This window comes from Crocodylus siamensis, chromosome 2, assembly GCF_052110815.1.
Source record: "Crocodylus siamensis isolate JL-2025a chromosome 2, ASM5211081v1, whole genome shotgun sequence".
Classification (NCBI taxonomy): Eukaryota; Metazoa; Chordata; order Crocodylia; family Crocodylidae; genus Crocodylus; species Crocodylus siamensis.
In genome coordinates, this window is record NC_143396.1 from 276,994,112 (window position 1) to 277,021,113 (window position 27,002).

The 27,002-nt window shown below is 42.2% G+C and overlaps 1 protein-coding gene across 1 annotated transcript in view; it reads left to right on the top strand.

The window, feature by feature from the left end:
* Window positions 1–27,002, top strand: part of TDRD9 (tudor domain containing 9) — a 141,588-nt gene that overhangs the window by 29,798 nt on the left and 84,788 nt on the right. The window contains exons 3-7 of the mRNA XM_090034129.1: window positions 5,811–5,911; window positions 6,257–6,478; window positions 7,124–7,246; window positions 10,672–10,752; window positions 15,834–15,998. Of these exons, the coding sequence (XP_089890255.1) occupies window positions 5,811–5,911; window positions 6,257–6,478; window positions 7,124–7,246; window positions 10,672–10,752; window positions 15,834–15,998 (692 nt within the window). The remainder of the gene's footprint in view (window positions 1–5,810; window positions 5,912–6,256; window positions 6,479–7,123; window positions 7,247–10,671; window positions 10,753–15,833; window positions 15,999–27,002) is intronic.

Consider the following 27,002-nt stretch of genomic DNA (forward strand, 5'->3'; position numbering starts at 1 on the left):
CTCCCCAACCTGAGGCTGGAGGCATTCGCCTCGAGTCCATCTGGCATCCCAGTGGGGAAGTCCCGGTCCCTGCACAAGAAAACGGAGGTGAAGAATTGGTTAAAGAGGTCCGCTTTCTCCTCTGGTGCAACCGCCAGTTTGCCCAGCGTACCTTGCAGGGGCCCCACGTTACCCGGTGCCTTCTTCATCCTGCCTATGTATTTGAAAAAGGACTTTTCATTATCTTTGATCTTGGACGCTAGTCCTAGCTCTATGTCTGCCTTAGCTTTCCTGACAGCCCCCCTATAGGCCCAAGCAGAGGAGGTATACTCCTTTTTGGAGGTAGCTTTTTAATTGGCTCTGCTTTTTGTCTAAGTACTCCAGCCCCAGATCCAGCCATTCAGGTGGTAAATAATCATTGGGATAGAGATGGAAACTGAAGGTTTTGCATTTGTTGGAGTTTGGAATTTGCCATGTGACTTCATAGGGAAAGTAGTTATACTCTTTCCTTATGGAATCTGTAACTTAGTGTCCACTGTCACTGGGTGACGAGCGGATGTCATTTTTATAGCTTAGACAAGTAGATTAGAATTCTCTTGCCTGTGGAAGTTCCTTCAACGGGAGGAAATTTCCTAGTTGCAGTTGTTCTTAACCTTTTTTGAGTCAAGCCACCCGTCCATAACTTTTTCTGAATTTTGCAGCTCCCCATTTCAAGAATTTACTTATTATCCCATGGCACTCTTAAAAGGATCTCACTGCCCCCAGTGATTCTAAAGCACCATGATGGAGGACCCCACTGCTCTATTCATTTTTGGTGGTTTAGCTATTAGTTATTATCTTGCTAAACATAATGAAAACAGAAAATATTCCCAGAACTACAAGCTGTTCATACAAATGCACAATATTTGGAGGAAGCTAGTGGAGGTTTTGGCTCAAATACTCGTGGTTTGACATACGACACACTTAATCTTCTGCAGTGGTGCAGTAGCTATGCAACTTATTAGAGGTGCACCAACACGTTGATCTGATATCGGATTCGTACTGATATAAAGAAAATTGTCTGCATCAGAAATTTGCCTAATGTGGCTGATAATTTGGCAGATAAATACCTGTGCATGCGCGCAGCTGCAGTGCAGCGGGAGCTGCCCCCACCCTCCTTGTACCCTCCCCCCCAACAAGCTGCTTGTGGCTCTGTCCTGCGCCCTGCCCCACCGAGGCTGGACAGCACCCCCAGCCCCAGTGCCTCCCTCACTGCAGGGGCCGTGATCTGCCCCATGCTCCTCCACGCCCTTTCCCTTCTCCCTCCCCCTCAACAGACTTACCAGCTGGACACTGTTCTTCAAGATGCTGGGCTGGTATTGGAAATTGGATCAGTATTGACAGATATGCTCCTTAAAAATCGGCTATCGGTATTGGCCCCACAAATCTCTATTAGTACACCCCTACAATTTACAGTGTGCACTTGTGAAGCGTGTGTGTGTGTATCTTAGTTAATATGGCGTATATCTGCCCTGCCTCCTGCCTGACTTTAGACTAACATTAATCTTTTGTATTGTTGACATGGTCCCTCAAGGTGACCTTTCATAACAGAATCACAGAAAATTAAGATTGGAAGGGACATCAGGAAAATTAAAAAAAAAATTTAGAAAATTAATATTTATCTGCCCTGGGCTGCCTGTCATGCAGCCCTCGATGGCTTGCTAAAACTCAGTAATTGGCCCTCTGCCCAAAAAATTTGCCTGCCCCGGTCTACTGTAACCCCCAGTTCCTTTTCTGCAGAGCTGCTGCTTAGTAGCTTTTCAAATCAGTGTAGTTACATGTTCTATTTTCCTACAGATTAGGTGTGTTTAGTTGCTTTGGACACTTTTTCATGGGTGTTATTTAAAAAAAAAATCACTGTAATTTTTGACAAGTGACTTTATACTTGTTCCCTCTGAAGATCCTGGCCAGAGCCTTAGCTGTGCTGGCGCTCAAGTCAGTGCAGTGGAGGAATAAAGCTGGTTGGCAAATAATGCTTTCAGCCACTTTTGCTTGCTGGTCATTTCTGGTGATGCTGAGGGCAGCTCTTGCCTCTGGGATATTTTGGAGCTGCCTCAGAGTTTCTCTGATTTCCACCTGGCAGCAAACCTAATCAGGAATCATTTGATACATGCAGATGATCAGAATATAGTGTGTGTATGTATGAGAGAGATCCCCAACGCGCTACCCATGTGGGTGGAGTACTAGAAGATTTCTGGTAAAGGCAGGCAGAAGAAGCCAAATATCTGATTTTTCTATGTATGGTAGAAAGAATAATGTTATACTTCTGTTCTGGCAGTCTCCCTTGTTGTCAACGGAGCATTCCAAACATGTCTTTATCTAGTTGAATTAATTTTGTTAATATCTGGCACATCCTTGCATTATTAATACAGTAGGACTAGGAATGAAAAGAGTGGATGTTTGACTGTACAAATTTTGTATCAGAGCTAAATGCATGTGAGGAATTTGTTGTTACTGCACCAGATGGCACTTACGCTCACCAGAAAGGCTTCCAGAAGCTATTCTTGCTAGCAAAAATGGGACTCACATGGACCCAACCCTCTCGCTGTTCCAGAAGCCTCTGGGATGTAGAACTATGTAAGGGAGAACCTCCCAAGTGGCTTAGGCGGTAGGAATACCTGTTGGGGTGAGTACAGCTCGCACTGATGTCCCTGTTCTTCCAGGTGACCAGAGTCACCTGTCCGTATGGCCCCTGGCACTGGTCCTGGGAATGTGGGAGGGGCTGGGGGATAAGCATCTCCTGGGTGCTCAATCAGGGCAGTGTGTGCTGATTGGAGTCTGGGGGTAGCTGGCCATTGCAGGGGCTACCAGAAGGTGGGGGCAGGAATAGGAATCCTGGCAGAAGAGCAGCCATCTCACCGCTTCTCCATGGGACGCTGGGGCCGGTGCAGGGTGCTAGATGAGGGGAGGAGCAAGCACTTCCTTACACAGGAGCTGGTTGCTTCAGCACCCTTAAAGATCTTTTAGGACCCCAGTTGAGAGTCACTGAGTGGGACTGACTTGTGTGCAAGTGACTGCAACAGATTGAAATTCCCATTGTCAGCTTTATTACTTGAACAAAGGAAATCCTTGCCATGGTGAAATTCCATGGCACCCCTCTTCATTTCTGATGGCACACTTTTGTGCTGTGCCACGCTGGTTGGGAAATACTGGTGTAGCTCCAGCTACCAGATAGCATTATTTAATCCTTTCCCCCCTTTTTATAAAGCTTGATAGTTCCTTGTTGTTAAAATAACTACAACCTGTATTATGCTCTTCAAGTCTCTCCTTTAATTTTGAATTTGGATTTCCATACTTGTCTTTACTACTTAGAAAATGCTGGTTTTTGTTTTTTATTTTTGTTTTTGTTTTACAGTATTGCTTGTGCTTTGATTATATTGGTGGGAATCCTGTTAAATAGATGAGAATGCTACATTATTTTAGCAAGAACAATTTAAATACCCGAAGCATTCTGGAAAAATTTGAGATTTCTTCTAGCATTGGTTCAGTCATGTACAGCTACTGATGTCTCAATAGTGACATCTATGAATGTGCCGGAGGGAAGCCAGTCATCCTGTGTGCATCATGTCATTGTGACAGGATGCTATATGTAAGATTTTCCTGGCTAAATATAGTTAGAGTCTTGACCAAAAGCCTTTTAAAAAGGGCAACATTAATATTGGTTAAGGTCTATTTTGTTATGCAGTTCTGTCTTTTCCATGTTTTGTTGATACTAACCACAATACTGTGGAGTAATTGTTTGTAACTATTGCTGTCTCTGTCTTGCACAAGATAGGGGTTTCTAAGCATCCTGTCACATAATGGGAAGAATTTGTTTCCAAGGGATTCCTAAAAACTGCTGTGAACAGAAGTATCTAGCAAAGCTATTCTGTGCTGCTATTTTTCATAAGTCGGTGGTACTGTGTAGCACCCAAAAGTCTTTAACAGGATTGGGTCTTTGTGTGATGCTTTACTGTACCACTGGAAAACGTGACATGTGCCTTGGAGAGCTCGCTTAAACTACTGCGTGAAAGGATTCACAGTAGTTATCAGTGTTTGTTCACAGCTTATTTTTCTTTGCTTCCTTTTTTAAAAGGAATCTGTCCTCCACTTCAAAACACCATTTTAAAAAGGGGCTGTTTGACATAGAACAATAACTTGAGACTTAAGTTTTACTGTAATAAAATCTATTTTTTGACAAATGATGAAGTCACCATCCTTTCGGTGTCAAGGGAGAGTTACCATTGATGTTATTAGGACTGGCTTTTGGCTTGTAATGTCTTATTTCTTCAAAATCATCTACCTACATGGTTTTTTACCCGCGCTTTGTTTCCTTGTGCTCCACACCTGCCCTAGTCGTGCCTGGGCACTGCATTCAAAGTTTCAAGACTTTTTGTTATTTTCCCCCACATTTCTTTGGTAATTATGCCTGCAAACAAATATAGATGCCTTTTCAGATTGGTGTATCTGCCATAAAACTGTATGGTTTACTTAGTGATCCTTCTCATACACTGCTACAAGAAGGCTGTTCAGTATCGAGTCTTTATGCCCAGGACATGGTTGAAGGCCTTTTGATTTATGTCACTAGTGTTTTGTTGGCACGGTGGATTGATTTTAAATCAAGTCGATTTAAATCATGCTTTAAATCACCAAGGGAAAACCCTGATTTAAATCTTTGATTTTTTTTAAATCAAGTTTCCCACTGATACTTCACATATTTCTTAAACAAAGGTGCAAATCTGATCACTAAAACACGTTAATTTACAACTCAATACAGCATTTTACATCTGTCCTTAAATTTTTTTAGTTTTCAAATTTGATTAGCTCTAACAGACAAGTCATCACAACACTAAACGTATGCTGTCCTTAAAACTTCTACAGCTAGATCTCATCTTCCCCACTCCCACTGTTATTTTTATTCATAGACTGAAACAGAAATACAAGTTGTCCTGCTTTTTCAACTCTCAGTTGATTTCTTAGCTTTGAGTGAATAATACCAAGCGATACCAAACTGTTTGATTGGTAGGTAAGTCAATGTATGTGAGTGTGACATAGCCATTAGCTGGTTTTTATGAGACTAAGTGTAGGTTTAGCATGTTTGTGATGAGATTTAATTGTAACTTATTTTTTAGACGAGAGAGAGAGAGAGAAATTTAGTATTTTATTGATTATTTAAAAAAACAACCCCACCCGATTTTAAATAACGTGATTATTTAAATTATTGATTCTTATTCACTTTGTTTGTTGGTAATTTGTGTAAAAACAAGACTCTTTCTTAAGAACTGGTTTGGGCTGATAATTTTAAAGAAAGCAAAATTACTTGTTCCGGCCTAGCTCAGCACAACGGAGGCTTATAGAACTTAGTAAGAGCAGAATACTAAGCCTGTGCTTGGAAACGGGGTGGGGGTAAGCGAACAGAGTAACAGTTGTATAAAGGGAGATGATACTTCTTCTGTCCTGTTAATATGAACATGTATTAAGTAATTTTGCTAATATTAAAAAATATACAACTCAAGCCTTGATAGGAATGCACCCTACAGATAGGCAGAAGGAAGAACATGGTAGTACATCAGTCTAACTGATTCAGAGAGGCATCTGCTTTTCCTGCTTTGTCAGATGCTGTGATTTGGAGACTTCTGCCAGTTCCCATGCCTCTCTGAACCAGTTAGTCTCCGAGGTGCTCTTTTGCCCTACTTTGTCTGACTTCAGACCATACACTATACTGTACACTATAGATAGTGAATGTTTATAGTGGCTCACATTTGTGTTTATTTTAACGGTAAGAATTTAACATTTATCCTTTGTTGTTTCAGTGACTCCCTCACCATTTCTGAATGAATCAGGCTGTTTGACTCCTCTACCAGTAACTAAGTATAAATATCCTGATTTGCCTATAAGCAAATATAAAGAAGAGGTAAATTTACTGCTAATCAAACTTTTGCTGCTCATAGACTAAAGTTGCTGACCACTTTTCTTCTAAAAGTAAATTTCTATTGATAATCGAATCTGTAATGAATTTAATTTACAGTCTTCCTAACAGTATTAAAAATACATTTTTCTTTTATTACCGCATATGTATGCGCAAAAAGAGAAATGAATGACAATTTTTTGCCATTTCAAATGAACTTTTTAGAAGTTTTAAATAAGGAAATTATTATAGGCATTTAATACTGTTAAAACAATTGCTTGAAATTTTGTAATATTTTAAAAATATTTTTGTAGTCTTATGAACTTCCTTAATTTTTTTTTTGAATTTCAGATAGTCTCATTGATAGAAAGCAATTCAGTTGTAATTGTTCTTGGAGCAACTGGTAGTGGTAAAAGTACACAACTTCCACAATATATTTTGGATTATTACTCTCATCAGTCTTCCTACTGCAACATTGTTGTTACCCAACCTCGAAAAATTGGTGCCAGTAGCATTGCTAGATGGATTAGCAGAGAACGATCGTGGACACTAGGTGGATTTGTAGGCTATCAGGTACAGTGATGGTTCAAACTGTATGTGGTTTGGAAGTCAGGACAAAATTATTCTAGATAAAAGAAGACTTCTTCACCTTCCTAAACTGTTCTTTCTTCATTCAGAATTTATTTTTCTTACCAGATAGCTCTTCTTCCTTCTCTTCAGTTCTTGATGCCACCTTTCTGCCTACAGTTCACTCTTGGACTATAATATTAATTCTTTTCTAAAGAATGCTCAGGCATAGGCAGGAATAGTGGGAGTACCGTAATGAAGAACTCCAATAAAAAACAGGTAACATGAATTTTTTTCTATAATGCTGAGCATATTGCTTGTGCTTAATTATACAAATTCTACCAGGCAGGAGTCTTTCCCTGTTTCTGTCCAAACATGTAAGCAACTGTTAGTAACATCCTGTTCATCAGCTACTCCTGAACATGTGGACTCTTCCTTCTAGGTATACTCCCAGGCCTTTCTTTCCTACCATTGACTGCTTCACTGTCTGTTTCTGTTTCACATGATTATAACCTCTGTATGTATGGGAGAGTGTCACACATCTACATTTTCTTTAGACTTATGAAATCTTCAGGTAGATGTCATATGTAGCTAGCGGTGATATATTTGGATTAACTGTTTTGTTTCTCCCCCCCCTCCCAATATATTTAGGTTAGTTTAGAGAAAGTAGCAACAAAGGATACAAGATTAATTTACATGACGACTGGAGTACTTCTTCAGAAAATAGTTGGTGCCAAAAGCCTTACGGAATTCACACACATCTTCATAGATGAAGTGAGTTAGCAAAGTTAAAACTTTTTCTGCTTTTATCGTAGCTGTTTCTACTTGGACAACCTGCTGAATTCCATGTGAGCCCTGCCTTGATAAAGTTTGGAAGAGCTTTCATTTAATTAGTACGTTATGGTTACCAAGCCTAGAAATTCTGATCACATTCTAGAGGGCCTTTTTGGATGGAGGAGGTACAGTTTTGAATACACATTTTGAACTGAAAGTTTTTTGAGGTGGTACCTCACTCCTTTAGATAGTGATTGTGTGAAGCTGTCAGAATCCAAGAGGTAAGGGTTTCTACCTCTTTGCTAGTAAGGCATTTCTTAGTGTATGATTGTTGCCCTGGGCCCTGGACTGTACTGGGTCTAATTTGAGTCTCCAGTGAACCTTGGTTGGAACCAACAATCAGCTGATTGTCCCTGCTCCATGTTCAATTTAAGCCACCATACAAACCAGCCATAAGAATGTTCTACATTGTAGAATATTTATATGGCTCATTTGCCATTTTATGGTGTATTTGTACCACCCTTGCCATTTATGCTGTGACTAATGAATTGCCCATCAGGAATGATGGATGAATTTCAAATAACAAAAACAAACAGATTTTACTTCATTAAATAAATTAAATATTTATAAAACTTAAATAAAATAGGCTGAACATTTGAAGATACCAGTCCTTTCCTGCACTTGCTCTCATCCAGCAGACTGCAGGCACATCTGCTTGTGCTACTGCCTGGCTGCTGCCTGTGTGCCCTTTTTGGGCAAGGGCAGGCAAGCTTTGCACCTCAGAACAGCTGCCCATGCCCCAAGGCTTCCTCCACACCACCCCTGGGCACCACCTTCCCTGCTTGGGGCTTGGGACAGGGCCGCTGTTGCTTGCCTACTGCCTCACGCCTCTGCCAAACTCGCACCTTTCCTCATCTGGTTCCTCCCTCTGCCTTCCCTGCTGTGCCAGACTCCCAGCGCCCTCCGGGGAGGAGCTCAGTAGAAACAGCCCTGGGCCCTGACCTTTTTCCCAGTTCTGGAAGTTGGGATCATCCTGACATCACTAAACAAATACTAAGGTTTAGCAAAGACATTTCTCTGAAGACACAAATGTTCTGTCTCTTACAGTTTTTAAGCTATTTGCATTTAAAGAGCATTACGAACAGACTGACAGACTAAGCCCTATATGTATATGTCGATTTAACATGTTAATTGTGGCATAAATGCAACGTGCACAGGGGGCCTAAGAAATGGAAAGGAAATGGAAGTTTAACTTATATCTCACAGGCTTCCAGCTATTGTTGCCTCCCTCAATTGTCTGTTCCTGTGGCTGCTGTCACTACATCCCACCCTGGTCCCTCCCTCCTCCAGCTGTTGCATCCTAGCAGCCCACAGGAGAGGCAGTGATAGGGCAGTGCCTCAGAAGTTAGGCGAGGCTGGCCTGAACTAGGGGTGTCCAACCATCACCCCTGGGCTGCATGCAGTCCTTGAGGGGTTAACATATGGCCCCTGGGCTCCCCCCTGGCTACTACTGCCTCTGTTGATCTGGCTACAGGGGGTAGGGTAGCATGGCCTGGCACCAGGCTATTGTACAGCAGTGGAGCTAGCAGCCTGGAGTGCCTGTATGATATGGAGCCCACAAGGAGCTAAAGGTGAGGCAGGTTGCTGCCCTGTGTGGGGGCATGCCTGTGCGCATGGTGCAGCAAGGAGGGTGAGCAACTACTTGCACTTATACATGCAGGGCATGCAGCGTGGGGGAGGCCCATTGGCCCTGCAGTGTGTGGCTCACTCTGGTGTGTGGCCCATGGAGCATGTGGCCCCTGGCTACTTTGAAGTCGGACAGTTGTGGCTTAGCTAGAGGTGCCCAACCTGTGGTACTCTTTCCACAAATGGCATGGGCCACCTGTCCGTTGGGTATGCAACGTATCAGGGAGGGAGCAGGAAACAGCAGCAGATTGAGGAGGGACCAGGAACCAGAGCAACAAATTGGGCAGGAAGCAGAGCAACAGATTGGGCAGGATAAGGGGATCCAAGTGATACTTTGGGAGGATGCAGAACTTACCTTGTGTCAAGATTGCTAGGAAGGTTGGCAGCAACTGGCCTAGATAATCATAAATGTTCTCTTATCTTTATATGACTTTACTCTGTGCTCCTAATATTGTTGTCACGTCATTCTGATACTGCTGTTTCCCCCACCACGCTTCAGCCCATTTCTGCTGTGTTCCTCAAATGAAGGAGCCTAGAATGGTACACCAGTGCTGTATATTATTTTTGTTATTCTATATTGGCGGGGGGGCAGAATGCAGCCCATGAACCTCTGTGCTGGTTTAATCTCCAGTGATGAGGGTTGTTGAGTGATGGCATAAACTCTTTGGCAATTCTGATTTGGCAAGATACCATCCAAGGATTCCAGTAATGTTTTAAGCTTCCATACAGCATGCGAAAAGCTGGTGCTGACTGGCTCGGAAGCTACAGTGAGATGCCCCGTGGGCTGGATCCAGCAGTGGGTCATTCAGTCCACAAGGAGCTCCATGGTCTGGATCCAGAGCATAGGACCACATGAGTTGGACACTTTTGCTCTGCTCTGTTGCATTTCTTATGTATCCTGCTACCTTGTTATCTTTTTTTGACTGCTGCTGTACATTGAGCAGAAAGGGCTTCATTAAATTGTCAAAAGTGATGCTCAAGTCTCTTCCCTTAAATTGATACAGTTAATATAGAGCTTCATTATGGGGGAATATTAGTGCAGATTTTTTGTATTGGTCTAGATTGAATTCCAATTCCTGTGCTACCCTTTCACCCAGCAAGAAGCAGTGCAGCTAAATAGCCTCAAACACATACTCTGCCTCTAAGGGTAGCTTAATACAGTTCCCATTTGACAGTACCAAACATGGATAAAGCCCCTTAACAAGACTACTTCATAGTCTTTCTGTCTTCAGGGGTTACAGGTCAGATTATAGATATCATCAGCTCTAAAGCCTTACAGAATAGATTGATGATCATTTAATCTTAGGTACCAGTATTTATATTTTGATGATGTCCAGGGACCATGAAGAGGAGAAGAGGCCTGTTAATCTAGCAGAGAAAAATGTGCATACAGTCCCTGCCTGAAATGTTTACACCCACCAGCACAGTTGTCTAACCTGTTTTCTGTAACAGTACATGCATTATGGTTCAGGCTGGTGGCTAGTAACTGCCATCCTCACCTTTATTCTGCAGTGTTCATTGTTTGTATAAAATCCTAAACAGATTGTCAAAACTACTGTATTGTGGTATAAAGCTTGCTTAATTTATTGACTTAACATGCATTAGAAAAGACCTGTTGTCTGCTATGAAAAGCTTACAATCAGAATTTGAAAAATATATGAAGTTAACCAACAGGAAGAGGTTAGACAAAGAGGGATGGGGGTTAAAATAAATGAATTGTGTTATGTTGCTTCTTTAAGGTGCATGAACGTACAGAAGAAATGGATTTCTTGCTATTGGTAGTCCGTAAACTCTTGCGTACAAATTCAAGATTTGTGAAGGTAAGTTTTAAACTGCTTTCCCCTCTTCTTTTGTAAAAGAATAAGTTGAAGACCAGCTTTGTTATCATTTTGCACCTGAATATGGCTTTGAGAGCCGATTTGAACATGGTGAATCATTGTAAGCCAAAAAATTCCGTAGTACTCCAGTCCTATTAAATTAGGAAGCTAAAGGGCATTTTTCTGTGACCAGTATAATGTGTTCTGAGAGCCTTTTTTTTCCTCGGTGTTAAGATGCATTAATTTCTAAAATAATATGCTTAGGGCTACAGAATATACAAGATGAATACTTGGCTGAAATTACATGTGGATGTTGAGGGTCATGATTCTCCTTGACTAAATTTGATGATATTAATGCACAAGTACTTTTTTTTTAAAATGGAGCAAAAGTCTCAAGAAAAACAGCAGAAATATAAATAATATATTCCATAAAATGCACACACATGCTAATACAGCATTATGGTTAAGATTCTCTGTGTTCATATGAGTAAATAGTTTTGCTTCTGTGCTCTTAACATTTTTTTTCAGTTGCAGTAGGCAGGGTCTTGATGTGAAAAGTTCACATGGGTGTCTGCAGTCTTAAAAGTGACTTGATTTTCATGGTGGGCCGAAATAAACAGGTTGGCTTTGGAAACCCAGTACATTTGAGTACAGCTCTGTTCTAGGTAGTGGCCACCTTAAGGTGGATTTGACTTTAAAGAGGTATCTTTAGATAGTTACTTTAACTAATGCGCTTGTACATAAATAAGTTTTGAATACAATGATTTGCAAAAGAATCTCACTGAAGCACATTTCTCTGATCTAGAGTTGGTAGTAATCAGCTGTCAGTGTGTTTACAAGTATATAGCTGAATTTTTTTTAATGGCCTAATACAAACAGTCGTACCCTACTACTTCACACAGTTTTCTTGATTTCAGAGAAGGTAATATATAACCCTCCACCAGTAAGTCCTGTTGCAGCAGGGAAAACTCAGTCAAGCTCTTCGAGTTCATTACTAGATTCCGAAGAGTGGTCTCTCTCATTAGATAATTTTTTCTTTGCCTGAAGCTGGGAACACATTGCCTAAAATCCCAGTATCATTTGTTTCCAGTAAAAGGTTGATGACTCTGAATTCCCTAAACAGCATTAACATTGTTTTTCAAGTCTGCTTTTGAATGTGGCTTCATCTAGCCATAGCATACTAAAAGCAGCACAGTTTGTTCTCCTGGATCCTGAATAGTTTGCTTTTTACTTCATGCTTCCTATACTTGCAGTGCCTGCTGAGACAAAATTGCCTCTACTTTTCTCAGTATCCATGCTGTTATAAGTGCATGCTTCACTTACAGGAAAGTGAAAGCACTGTTAAAAGTGCATCAGTCTTATTCTTGAAGTTCCAGAAAGATTCTCAGTATCTACCACCACATGTTTCTGTACGTCAAACCTGATTTTAAATGTTTGGGATTTGGAATCATTGATGACATCTTACCTCATTTGTATCCTTGGTTGCAGTTGCTTCTTCAAAATGGTAGAGGTCTCCATTATCTTTCCTGGGTATCTTTCAGCTTGGGGATCGTCTGTCTTGGTTTTTTTTTTTTCTAGGCCTGGAAAGCTATCACTATTAATTGCTGGGTTTTAGAGAAAATCCAAAGTGAATATGCCTTTCTGTTTGAATCCATGCTAACATCTCCACCCCTTCTGTCACTTTTCAAAAATCAGCCTTCTGAAGCATGCACTGTTAAAAGTTATAAAGCCTTCTTTTTGCGGAGGGCTACAGAAAAGATAGCATATTTTGAGAATGGTACCCTTTTTCTCTGGCAGTCTGAAACTCAGTAGTGTAAGACCAAAAGTGTGTGGGGGGAGAGAGGTTCTTTAGAACGAACCATTGTGATCAGATTTCATGCAATCTTTCTAAGAAACTTTTTCCTTATTAGTATTCTTAGGAGTGGGAGTGTTAACTCTCTAAGAGACAGGTTTATTTCAGAGAATAATTTTAAGGCATACTTTTATTTTATTTATTTTTGCAAGAGCCTACGGCTGGAAGCATATAGCAAGATGATTTTATCTCCATCTGGTTCTGATATTTTGAAGGCCAGTCTAGGTTTGGAGTTAGTAGTTTTCCGTTAGTAAAAACTTCAGGCAATTCTGATTTGGCAAGATACCATCCAAGGATTCCAGTAATGTTTTAAGCTTCCATACAGCATGCGAAAACCAATACTTTGTGATGCCCCCCTGCTTATGTTTGACAGTGCTATCTACATTTTCCCAGCATGATTGTATCTCCCCTTAAGGTAGTAATCCACCTTTATAAGACAGCTTCTACAAAATTAATAGAGAATGAGTTTTAACCTTTCCTCTCTGCTTCAATCTGTTCTGCAACATACCTCAAACTTTGGCTGGACGCATGCTTGGGTCACTTAGCTCTGGAGTACAGAGAGACATTAAGAGTACATGTTGCTATGCACCTTTTAAAGCTGATTCTCAAGATCATCCATCCCTCTTTCCAGAGGAAATTGTTAATAGAGTATCAGGAAATCATTTTGTACAGTAAATTTATTATCAAAATTGCCAGGTGCATTTGCTCTTTTTGCTATGCTAAGAAAAATTTACCTTCTAGAAAGGGGTTTCAACAACTGACTACACTGGCACATCTGATCATTAAAGACAGTTGCAGCCGGCTCTGATTTCAAGGGCTAGGACCAAAATAAGAATTCAGTGGCAGAATCCTTGCTTTTATTTGTAACCAGGAACAGAAACAGTTCTCCCAGTTCTGTTAGAGGGCAGATTGGTATTATGGCCTGAAATAGAAAAGGATCATTTCATATGCCTTTCTTTTCCAAAACACTTTTGGAAAAGCATGTTGAACGTGGTCAGATCTCATCTCAAAGATCCGTATTTAAGCCCATCATTCTTGGGAATGAGACCTGATAACCTTGGTACAGGGTCCTTTTTTTGCTTTCCCGTGTCAATTTCTGGGAACAGGTTGGATGTCGGATGCAGTACCAAAATGAAGAAACTCTGTTACAGAGATGTTACTTGCAAGTCAACAATATACTACTGCAAAACATCAGACTTTCTGTTGGGCATTATTGTTTGTTCTCATCTCTGCTGCTCCTGCATTGGTTTTCTTAGTATCTCACATCCATGTTAGATGTTTGGTGAAGACCATTCTTTCTGAGGGTGCCCTATGTGCTATGTGTTTATTTCAAGGGATGAAACAGGTTAAAGGCCCTCTTGCTGCAAGAAGCTCTTGCTGTGAATTGTTTTGCATGAGATATTACTAAGGCATCTAAACCTGATGAAAAAAATGGCATCTGCTCTGGATGTTTCTGGGCCTAAGAAAAAGGGAGCTATGCAAATGGCTTAGTCTGCCCTGGGATATTCCTGGCTTGCTGTGTGTTTGGTTCCTAAATTGGTGGGTCAGACCCTGAAGTCCTCGTAATCTCTGGTGTCAAACTCTTAATTCAGAGTCAAATCACAAGAGAAACTATTGGTGTTTAAAATGTTGATCAGAGTCATAATAGCTCCTGTTGACTGAACCAAGTTATGTTCACAGTTCTCAGAATTGTCTAATATGGAGCTGATCCAGTTGGATCCTAAACCAATGGTCTCAATTCTAATGAGAGAATTCTCCTCAAAACTTGTCTGCTGGTTCCAGAGATCATGTCAAACTGAAGAGAGGTCAAACTCCTGGCAATGGGATTTTTTTTTTTTTATTGCCAATGTACATGTTTCAGCTGTTACTGTGATAGGTCAAGCACATTCTTGGGGGAATCAAATTGTTAAATTGAATATTCTTGCAGGGAGGATGATCTCTGGATATGTCACATATAGATCATCCTACCCTTCAAAGTACAGAGATCCCAGAGCTTGGTCATTGTTAGGCCTGGCTAGTCCTGTCCTGATCTTGGGTGGCCTTTCAGGGCGTTTCAGAGACATCCTCCAGTTTCACTGGTAAAGGAAGCCCCCCACCGTTATCTAGGGAGCAGGAAAGGCTAGCTTATTCAGGCTAATACCTGACAGTTTATTAGAGGAAAAAGGGGAGCCTGTGTGACTAACTGAATGAGAGAAATGGAAGCAGACAAGAAAATTGTATCAAGAATGTTTCAGGTGGTTTTGGCTTCCTTTCCTTTTTGAGGGTTGTTTTAAATTCAGGAACTTGTGCTTATTATGGCACTGATATTGAAGGTTCTGTCAGTCACGTTAGAAGAAACCTCTCATTTTTGTCTTTGATACTGAATGCCTCATCAAAACATAGGACATCTATACTGCCTCTGCCCAGGACCAGGGAGCTCTGTATGGATGCACCTGCTCTGTCACCTCCTGAAATAGAAGTAATGTAGCCACCTTATTGGCACATGCCCAGCACTGTACTAAGTTCTTTTGAGAGAGTCAATTTTAGATTGACTAATACAGTCAGTGAAAATGCCTGGGTCTTCCTTGAAGATGTTGGATTTTTTTGTATTGTTTTACAAGTTTGTATCATTTGTCATGTAAAGGGGTTGTATTCTTTTGTGCTTGTCCAATGCATGACTGGACCATTGCTACCGATACCACATCAGTGTGCACCCTCTCACAGAGTAAACAGATGAAGGCAGTTCATAGAAAAACATTTTTTCCCTCTTTTTGCTTGTCTCATATGAGCACTGAATTACTAGGCAGCGAGGTTGTAGTTTCAGTTTTTTGGGGTACCATTTTTGGGAGATTTCCATACTTGGCAAAAGTGTTCGCCTACTGCTTTAATAACACATGGCAAAACAAATGTCCATTCAGAGCCTCTTGATTTTTTGGAGATTCATTTAAAGAAGTTGCATCTGCTATCATGCTTTCTGTAGGCATGTAGAAATAACCTGAAGGTTAGCTTATGTCATTTGGCTTTGCTTCATTAACCATAAACCAAGTGGAGATAACAAGAAGGCAGCTTAGTTCTGTCCCAGCACACCACTGAAGCAGGAAGGAAGTACCATATGCTTTGATTCCTGTGCAATCAACAACTAAGGAAAAAAACAGATTAAAAAAGATTAGACTTGTAGCGTTAACTCCACTTAGTGTAATGAGACATTGTGGATTATTGCTAATGGTTCACTTATACATGTTCTATTTAACAGGTAATCCTGATGTCTGCTACCATCAACTGTAAGGAATTTATGGAGTACTTTTCAGTTCCTATTCGGGGCAGACTGAGTCCAGCCCATGTGTTTAAGGTAGAAGGGAAACCCCATGCCATTGAAGAATACTATCTCGATGATCTGAAGCACATTACTCGTGTCCAGGTGAGGTATACTACATGCTAATTATTTTGGTGCAATAAAACAGGATTAGAGGAGGAAAAAGGCAACCCCCCCCAATAATGATGAATTTGATAAAGTTAACAGTGTCGCTGAAATGCTAGGGTGTAACAGGAGGTTGCCATAAGTCATTAGGTTTATCAAGTCATTAAGTTTTATCAAGCAGGAAATGCAATGAAAAAATCTGAGTTACGGGTAGCATAACCAATCCAACTCTGATCACTTCTGTGCCGTTCATTGTGGCCTGTCTTCTGGTGATTTGGAACAGTGGCTGCTTTTATCTTGGTATCTCTCTGCATCTGTCTGTTTTTACTTTCTCTTTTTTTCTTTACAGTGGTTCTCTTCACCTCTGCTTAGTATGGGTCCAAGCTTTTCCTCCACTCCTTGTGATCTTATGTGTATCCTCATAGGAAAGTAGGGCTGGAAGAGACCTCATGAATTTGTCTAGTCCAGCCCTCTGCTCAAGGCAGGATCATTCTTGACTAAACCATCCCAGCAAAGTCTCTGTTGAACTTGCTCTCGAAAATTTTCAGGGTTGGAGATTCCATAGCTTCTCTAGGCAGCCTGTTCCAATTTTTTACTCGCCCTCCTAGTCAGAAAGTTCTTCCTAATCTCCAAACTAAATTTCTTTTGCTACAGCTTAAGTCCATTGCTCCTAGTCCTGCTTGCTACAGCCACAGAGAAAAGCCCATCTCCATCCTTTCTGTAATTCCCTTTCAGTCATTTGAAGACTGTTATCAAATCCCTCCTTAGTCTTATCTTCTCCAGACTGAATAACCCTGGATCTTTCAGCCCTTCCTCATAACAAGTCATGCTTCCCAGACCTCTAATAATTTTTGTTGCTATCTGCCCAGTGCTTTTCAGTTTGAAACTTGCTTGTTGGAGGCTCAAAATAAAGTTATAACGTCCTCGGCACTGAAACCCTAGGGCTTTGTGCTTCTCTTGGACTTGGAGTTTTGAGGATCATTCTTCGAGACCTTGAGGATCCTGTTCTCTGGAGGTGATCCTGCACTGGAGTTTGAAACAGCCCAGCCCAGGGAACTTGCAGCCTCAACTCTCCAATTTTCCTCATCACTCCCATCTACATTTAGTTACATCCTCCATCTACGCCCCCTCACTGCAGCATGAAAGCACTTTCCACTTAATAGCAAAGTCCATAGTGTACTTAATGGAACCTGCAGTTTATCTCCCTTTCCGAGGTAAGGAGAGGGCAGATTGTTTGACTAAATGGTCATATCAACCTAAATAAAGACTTTCTGTTTGTACCTTAATTCAATTTCTTAAGGAAAGGAAAAGTGAGGGACTATAGACAACACGTTTCTTCATGTTTTTCCAAGAAGTAGCTGAGATCTAAAACAGCTGACAGGATCATATCCAACAAGAAGGCCTCTAGCCATCCAGGTTTGGAAGCAACCTGATTCCAAAGTTTGGTTAACGGGTTTTTTTTGTCTGGGATTGGAACAGGGAATGGCTTTCCTGTACTCCCCCAGATTTTTGAGAAAAGTTTGATGCTGCTTGTTTGGCACCTGATCTCTGCAACGTACTTCCTTGCAAACTGTCTTGCAAGCTGGAATTTCTATTGCAAGGGGTAATAATTTTTTTTCAGTTCTTTGTATCTGGTTTTAAGTACCTAAGCTTGAGCCAAAAAATGGAATCTTCACTGTAGATTTTGCCAAGTTGTCACTAGGACCAAAATCCTGTTTCACCTAAAAGTGTCTAAATGTAGCCATGTAAGGCTTGTCCTTGGGATGCTTGGCAGGGATCTTCTGTGACCATGTTCACTCCGTGGCCTGCTTCTTCTGCTTGAGTAGCTATGTAACTGTGTGCAAGTCCCTGAAAGTATGGGCAGACCTGGACTGCTAGGAGGCAGGCAGAAGAGGATCCTTCCAAATCTTAACCCGGAACCAAGTGGCCCTGTTTTTTTTGATGGTATATAGAACAACAGTTGATGAGATTACAAAGTGCACTTCTGTGTTTGGGTGTGGGCTGGGGCTAAACTCCTATTGCAGCGATTCTCAACCAGGGTTCGTGCTAGATCCTCTTGAAGGGTGCCACAAGGTGTGAGGAGTTAAGCACGTAAGTGTAGTCTCAAGCCCTTCCCTGCCTGAACCCCCAACCCATACTGTCTGGCTCTCCTGCAAGGAGGTTTCATAGTTTCTAGGGTCGGAAGGGACCTGAGCAGATCATTTAGTCCGACCCCCTGCCATGGCAGGAAAGAATACTGGGGTCAAACGACCCCAGCAAGATGTTCATCTAACCTCCTCTTAAAACCCCAGGGTAGGAGCCTGCACCACTTCTCTTGGAAGTTGGTTCCAGACCCTAGCCGCCCTGACCGTGAAGTAGCGCCTCCTGATAGCTAACCTAAACCTACCCTCTGCCAGCTTGTGACCATTATTCCTGGTCACTCCTGGCGGTGCTCGGGGGAACAGTGACTCCCCCAATGCCTGCTGATCTCCCCCTGACTAGTTTATAACAGGCCACTAGATCCCCCCTCAGCCTTCTCTTGTGGAGGCTGAACAGGTTCAGGTCCCATAGCCTCTCCTCATAGGGCCTGCCCTGTTGTCCCCTTATCATACGAGTGGCCCTCCTCTGGACCCTCTCCATGCTGTCGACATCCCTCTTGAAGTGTGGCGCCCAGAACTGGACGCAGTACTCCAACTGCAGCCTGACCAGTGCCGCATAGAGGGGGAGGATCACCTCTTTGGACCTGCTCGAGATGCATCTGTGGATGCATGACAAGGTGCGGTTGGCCTTCCTAACTGCCTCCCCACACTGCCGGCCCACGTTCATCTTGGAGTCAATGATGACCCCCAGATCCTTTTCCGCCTCCGTGCTGACGAGAGGGGAGTTCCCTAACCTGTAGATATGGTGCCGGTTGTTCCTCCTGAGGTGCATCACCTTGCACTTGTCTGTGTTGAAACCCATCCTATTCTCGTTTGCCCACCCCTGTAACCTGTGTAGGTCTGATTGTAGCCTGTTGCATCCTTCCAGCGTGCCCACGTCCCCCCACATCTTAGTGTCATCAGCAAATTTGAACAGGGTGCTTTTTACCCCCTTGTCCAAATCACTGATGAAGATGTTGAACAGTGCGGGCCTGAGGACAGAGCCCTGCAGAACCCCACTGCCCACGTCCTTCCAGGTTGAGAAGGACCCATCCACTACCACCCTCTGGGTGCGGCCCTCCAGCCAGTTGGCAGCCCATTTGACTGCGTGGGTGTCTACACCACAGCCCCCCAGTTTCTTAATGAGAACGGGGTGAGAGACAGTGTCAAAAGCCTTCCAGAAGTCCAGGAAGACTATGTCCACTGCTACCCCTGCATCTAATGATCTGGTGATCTGATCGTAAAAGGCCACCAGGTTGGTCTGACAGGACCTGCCACTGATGAATCCGTGTTGGTTGCCCCTAAGCGTGCAGTCCCCTGCTGGCCCCTCCTGGATGTGTGCCAGCATAATTTTCTCGAACAGCTTGCCTAGGATCGAGGTAAGACTAACCGGCCTATAGTTTCCCGGGTCCTCCTTCCTGTGTTTTTTGAAGATGGGGACCACGCTGGCCCTCTTCCAGTCCTCCGGTACCTCACCAGAGCACCATGAGTGCTCGTAAAGTTGTGCCAGGGGACTTGCAATGACCTTGGCCAGTTCCTTTAGAACTCTAGGGTGGAGATCATCCGGATCGGCTGACTTGAATACATCCAACCTCTCCAGAAGCTCCCTAACTAAATCCTCACTAACCCGGGGCCCGAGGGGGGCCCAGCAGGGAGGTGGCTGTTCTGGTCCCTGCTTAGGAAGACGGAGGCAAAGAAATCGTTAAACATGTTAGCTTTGCTGTCTGGTGTGACGACCAAATTTCCCAACGTGTTCTGCAAGGGCCCCACATTACCCGGGACCTTCTTTTTACCCCCAATGTATTTAAAAAAAGACTTCTTATTGTCCTTAATCTGGGAAGCTAGTCCCAGTTCCATCGCTGCCTTGGCCTTCCTAACTACCCCCCTATAGCGTAAGCACTATAATAAATAAATTAGCTTTGGAAATGTGATGTTGCCCAATTCATAACTCGTATGGGGCACCTTGAGTCTAAAAGGTTGAGAACCACTGCTCTATTTTATGGAGTTCATGAAAAGGTTTTCCTTTGATTGGGAGTTCCAGAATGTACTGATGTGGGAGAAGCATTGTTGACCACAAGAAAAATGAGTGCTGTTGTTTTTTGGGTGGTTTTTTCGATGTAATGATGCTAAAATGCCACAGGCTCTTGCAGCATGTAATTTCCCCACACGTCCATATCCCAATGTGTTGCTCTCATTTCATCACTTAAAAAATTAAGTTCTATAAGATGTAGTTATGCCTCTCTTGTCTTGTAAAGTTGCTGTTATGTCTTTAGAGCTGTAGAAATTTAAATACTGGATGGAAACTGAAACTAGTTAGAAGTTTGCATTGTGCTTCCAAGCTTTTTTAAACACCTTTGAGGAAAAATGTGAATGTCTTGTTTCACAGTATTGCAGTTTGAGTGATGTAGCCTGAGATAAAAATTAAAGACAAATATGGACTGGTAGACTGTTTGGAGTAAATAGAAAGCTTTTGTTTATGCTTCAATACAGTAATAGCTATTCTAAAAATAATTAGGACATGGAAATAGTCAATTAACTAACCTTGATAATTGATATAATGCCTACTAGCTGACACACAACGAAGAGATAATTCATTTGAAATAACTAGCATCTGAGTCCATCACAGTTTCTACAAAATGGAAGTGTCCCGGGACGTGAGGGAGGCACGAGTACTCACCGGCAACTTGGGAAAGATCACGTGAGGAGCGGAAGACAGAACCCGCGCGGCTCGTCAGCTGCCTGTTTATACCGCTGCAGCTGGCCAGTGACGTCAGCGCTGAATGCCGGCTGGCACAGATAGAAATGGCGGCACATACTGCGGAGCCGGCAGGGAGAGAGAGAGAGTACAGCCACTGATGTCCCCGCAGCAAAGACGAGTTGGAATGCAGGAACGGCCGCGACAGAAGCAAGGAGGAAGAAGAGGAGCCTCTTGGCAGCACTGCAGATAAGGCGGCAGAGGGATGCCAGGATAGCCTTGGAAGGACGACAGGAGGCACACCTGGAGAGATCCAACCCGAGAGAGAGAGACTGCAAGGAATCCAGGGAGAGTTGCCGCTGGAGGGAACATCGCCACTGGACCAGGAGGTGCCTTAGAGTAGGCAGGGAATGGGGTGCCTAAAGGGATGAGGCAGCCAGTGTCCTGTTGAAGTGCAGGGGGGCTAGTTAAAGGGACAGTACATCCGGTTTTGTGTTAGAGCTTCCTTTTTTCTTTTCCTTTTGGTTTTATTCTACCCCAAGCTCCAAGGGGTATAGGAGGGTAGCGGACCCGCACTGTAGGCTAGATAGTGTTGGGAGGGGCCCGAGCAGGACCCAGTCGAGCGTCCCAGGAGTGAGACGTCGACCAGCTTGTTACCGTTGCACAGGAGGTGTGAGGCCGGGTTGTAGGGGTGACTGGAGGAACCTTGGGTCAACGAGCATACTGGATGAATGGCCCTGGACACTGAGGTCATCAAGTCGTGGCAGGCGAGCACAGGGTCAAGGATTCGGGTGGAAGTCACCAGCACAGACAGAGGCGTGAGCCCAAGAGGTGCGTAACATTGATCACCTGAACGAGAGAGGCACAAGAGCGACTGGTTGAGGCCCAGCGGTGACAGGAAGTTTAAAAACCACAATGAAAGTGGCATACTGTTGGAGGATTAAAGGAAAATGGATGAATTTGTTAAATTGTTGTCGCACATCTCTTGATGAACACAGTGATGAGCAAAGAAACTAATTCCTTCATCCATTCATTCTGCTACACCAGAAAAAGTCTACAAGAAGAGCATATAACAATGTCCTCTCGGCATTCATATATTTAGCAGTGACATGTCAGCTCAAATGGACAACATGGGGAAGATTACATAACATCTGATGCTGTGAAAGATTCTTGGTGATAGGTGGCAACAAAAAGATAACCAAGAAGTTCACTGAGAAGTCTCCTTCTATCAAAGTGTTGCATTTTATATTATAGGCCAGTTGCCACACCTTTCGACCCAAAGTAGGGAAATCATTTTAGATGGATGTAGAAAAAATATTTCCATTATTTGCTTTGTTGCACATGGCCTTTCAACTTTAATTTTCAAGACGTTCATTTCTTACTACTGTTCTTTTTCCTTGTGGCTAAAACCATTCTTTGCTTAGTAGGAAGGAAAAAACTGGATGGTACAGACAGTTGTATTTATACCCTAAGGCAGTTCCAAAGCAAACATAAGATCACTTGATTTTTATACACATAAGAAAAATTGGAAGGGAGTGGGAAAGCTTAAATGTACTGGGCTGTTGCATAACTTTGGAAAAAATTACAGGTTGAAAATTTATCTTCAGGTTGTAGGTTATAAGGCAAATTTTATTAATGGGGACGTTAACAGACACATTCTGTGTAAATTTTACTAATAACCAAATAAAAATGGTATTATGGCGTGGATATCAAGGCACTGTGATGCAACAGAAATATTGCCATATTAAATCAGAGGTCCATTTATTACTCTATAACATTTTGAACAGAAACCATAAACAGATGCTTTGGGGATGTTGATTTAGAAGATTCATATCTTATGTAACTACATTTGGACTTTAAAGCCTAGCATTAAAATTTGCCATGTGTAGTTTTAATAAGGATAAAAAGTTCACTGACTTGCAAGTATTGAAGGTGTGAATAACTTGCTAACATTGAAGGAGTTTTTGCTTTGACGTAATTTTATGCTGCTAAGAGAGCTATAATTAATAAGTAAACTTTACTTCTGGGGTTGCTGATGCCACAAATTAATAATCGCATTAAATTCAGTGGGGCCAGTCATGGGAGTAAGGTTAGATGTACTGTATAATGAACTGTGCACAGTATTGGGGCTTTAATTCTCTATATTTTGTATTTTTGCCTGTAACAGTTTCAGAAAATTAAAAGACAAGACTAACAGTTTAGTGATATTTTGAAAAGGATTTATCAGTTAAGGAATTGTAAGAACAAACTTAACAAGCCTTATCCTCTTCAGATAAGTAATCGGTGTGAAAGAAATTTAAATTACAATTGGTATTGCAGCAAGTATCTAGATTTTTAGAAGCAGTCAAGACATTTTCCTTATAATACTATCTGTTTTTGGTTGGCGTGAAGTAGTGAGGTTTGTCCCTTACATTAGGATTTCTTTTAACTAGCTATTATCTGGGAATTTCTGGTGAGTTTCCAGCACTAGAAATCTTTCCCAGAGAGGGAATGTACAGGTTGGTGCCTGCAGCTGCCCCTTGTCCCCTCCTCTCGTGCCTTCCCCCAGACCCACTCCACTCTTTTGGGTCTTTGGGGCTACATGGAGAAGCATCCATTTCCCATGTTGTCCCTCATGCTTGGTAGAAGCTCCCTGGAAACATCTTCAAAACCTTTCTCAAGAATCCTTTAGGTTCTGAGCTGTGAGAATAAAGACGGACCTGGCATCACTGTTTGTAGACGCCTGCTATGATGGGGTTCTAGTCAATGACTGTGGGTCCTGAGCGCTACTGCACTAGAACTATTAATAGAAAACTTTTTTCCAAAGATGTTTTGCAGGAAAAACTTCACTAAGAAGTTTTGTCTTAAAAACTGTATTTGGTAAAAGTTAGATTTTTACCTGTGCTCATTGTGTGGGTCCCTTGTGAAAACTCACTCATGTCATTTTGGTTGAAGTCATGGAATCCAGATGCCAGGCAGCAAAGTGTTTGTCAAAGCCAGTTTTATTTTTGATGTGTTACTTCAGACAGCTATGTTAGAAGTTATGAACTTCCTTTGTCACATCGTTACCTTTTTCCTGGGCTATATGACAGCCTTGTCACGTTGAGGGATAGCAAAGAAAGGTACAGTTGCTAACAAAGTGAAAAGACAAATTTGAAAGCTGTTCAAGCAGAGATAATGCAAAAAGCAACATCTTGGACTCAGGTAGCCCAGAGAGGACAAATCTCCAGAGAATATTAAGCACTTTAAGAAAGCTACAGACTCTCATCACAGCCATCGAAATGAAGCTGTATTTAAAAATAAATTATACTTCAACGTTTGGCTTTTCAAGAAAATAAATAAGGTCTATATAAAAAGCTGAGTGTATCAAGTACTGGTTACATCACTTACTTTGTAAAGAATGTTATTAGGAGCAGGAGACTGGAAAGCACTGTCTGTATTATTAAGGCCCGCTGTCTTGGACAGCTGTATCTTACAGTTACTTTCATAATCTGATCCATCTCCACCTTAAAGCTAGTTGGATTTTTTTTTTTGTCCCCAGTACATTAGCTGGAAGGCTTTTCCAGAGCCATATTATTATGATGGTTAGAAATGTTATTAAAACTTCCAACTTAACCTGTTTTTTTTACATAGCCACTGTGTACTTGTTGTGTGCCTTATTGTCTTGTAGTTAAAATAGGCTTTTTCCTACTGTTGTTTATTTCCTGCCCCCTGCTGTCATCTCTCTCTCTGTCCCGTGTTTTGCTAGACAAGCCAAGCCTATCTACTTCAGGCTATCAACAGGAGTTGTCTTTGGAGTGGAATCATCTGTGTTGGCATGCGTCTTGGCAAAGCTGATCCATTTCATTGGCATCTACAGATATTGCCAGAGCCATTGTTCAGCAGAGCTGGGCCCTTGCCCATCCTGGGGCTTCAGGGGCCTGATCTTTCAGGACAGTGGCCGCAGATGCTGCACCCTGAGTTTAGGTGCAGCAGCAAGATAAATGCAACAGAAGAATTCCCCTGCAGTGGACTCCCATAATGTGTGTCTGCAAGCAGGCAACTTCCATATAGGCTCTCCTGCTTGCAGAAGTGTGCTCTGAATCAAGACATGGCAGCCTATGTGCATGGCAGAAGCCCCTTGCAGAGGGATTCCTGTGGTGCACAATAAGCAAATGGACATCCTCCCATTTTAAGGTGTCACAAACTGTGACTTGCTTTGGTCGCAGCAACATTTTTGGCCCCTTGGAGTGCGACAACTTAAGTTACCATAAAAAAAATGACGGTATACTTCATTATTTTCCTGATTTTTCTTCTACTAATTACCACAATGACGACTACTACTACATCCTTCTCTGTTCTTGTTCCTGTTCCATTTTGTTTCTTGAACAGGGTGAGCAGAAAAACCTTGAGCCATATTGTCCAGCCTGCAGGGCTCCCTCTGGGAATTTGGCAATGGGGGAGTGGTGGCAGCATTAATTGCTGCAACTTCCAGAGGTGCAGCAATCAGTGCTACCATTGCTCCCCAACCACCAAAGTTCTGGACCTGTGTGCTGGTATGTGGGGTTTCTTCACAGCCAGATTGGGCACACAGGGCCAGAAGGTTGAGCATCACTGGCATGTACGCTACTCCAGTAGACATCTCTCTCATGCATTGCATGATGGTGTACCCTGGCTGATGATGCCTTATAGGATTCCATTTCCCTGTTTCAAGGTCTTATGTTGGCAGCTTGCAGACATCTTTGATTGACTAGTACACAGGGTCTTTCCTCTCGTTGGACCTTTTCAGTTTAAGCTTTGTTTCTAGCAGAAATTCCTGTTATCACTGTGTGACCTTTCACTTTGTGCTATTGAATTTTGTCTGCTTGTATTGCTCTGTTGGCCTCTAGGTAATCCAGTTTTCTTCAATATAATGATCTGATCTTCTGAATCAAAAATGCTTCTCAGATTTGTCTGAACAGACTTCATTATCACACTGGTATCTTTTTTATTGACTAATAGAAAGCTGATGCTAAATTTTCTTGTATTCTCATGTAACAGAGTCTTAAAAAAAAGTCTTTTATTCATAGTTTGAAGCTTCATAGAAATGGAATTTGAATAGCTGAAAATTCTCTTTTCATTTTTTTCCCTCCATCTAAATCTAAAATATTCTTTTCTACATACTCAGCAAACACTGTAGAGCTGCTCAGTGTGCATTGCAAGTTTCTTTATGCTTTCGGAAAGTGGCTTGGCATTTGAGTCTTTAATGTTAGATACATCCCCCCACTCCCTTAATTATCTCTCTGTTAGAACTGAGTCTTTCATTCCACAGCTCGCAACTCTAGGTATGATTATGAGACAGAAGTGCACAAAGCCATGTAATTGATGTTGGGTAATCCAGGGCGGGGTGCTTAAAATACCTGTTCCTTGCATCCAATAGCATTTGTACTGTAGTACCACTAAGAATGAAGCTGGAGGCACAGCAGTTTTGGTCTCCTAGCATGGATCAGACCTGTTTTACAGTAAGAAAGTGCTGCTTGGGAGTATAAAAAACAAAAAAACAAAAAAAAACTGTTGAAGGAAATGAAGTAGTTAGATTATTTTCTGAGCACATATACAAATTAGATGAGTCTGGTGGCTGGAGAGAAAATCTAGTGTTCCTCGGAGCATGTTTGAGTTCCTGGGTAAGCAGCGTTCATCATAAAAGGGGGAACTGGAATAAAGGCAGAGGATGAGCATTCAGGCCTACTAAATTTTTGTTTTTTGTCCACCACCGTTTTCCTCTCCCCCTTTTCAGTGAAGTGTTAATTGACTTTAAAATTGTTAGGTTTCAGGGAAGTATCTAATGAAGCATGAAGGAACAGTCACAGTCTGTTTTGTACTTGGGGTAATGAGAGATGCCTTGGAATGAGATTTCTACTGTGAATACTGTGCAAGATCTGTTTGTTGCCCTGTGGGGTAAGGCCATCTCTCAGTATCTCAATATTGCGCTGTTAGACAGGAGGGTGTGACACAATTGCACATATACAAACACACAAATCAATTAGGTGTGCGCGCGTACACACACACACACCCACACACCCACACCCCCCCCCCAGCTCAGGCACATACACATCCAAACCAGCCTGGGCACATGCATACCTATCACCAATACAAACACATACACTATACGCCCCAAACTTAGACACAGATCACTGATTTGTATATCATGCACACAATGCCATAGATACACACTCACCAGTTCACACACATACA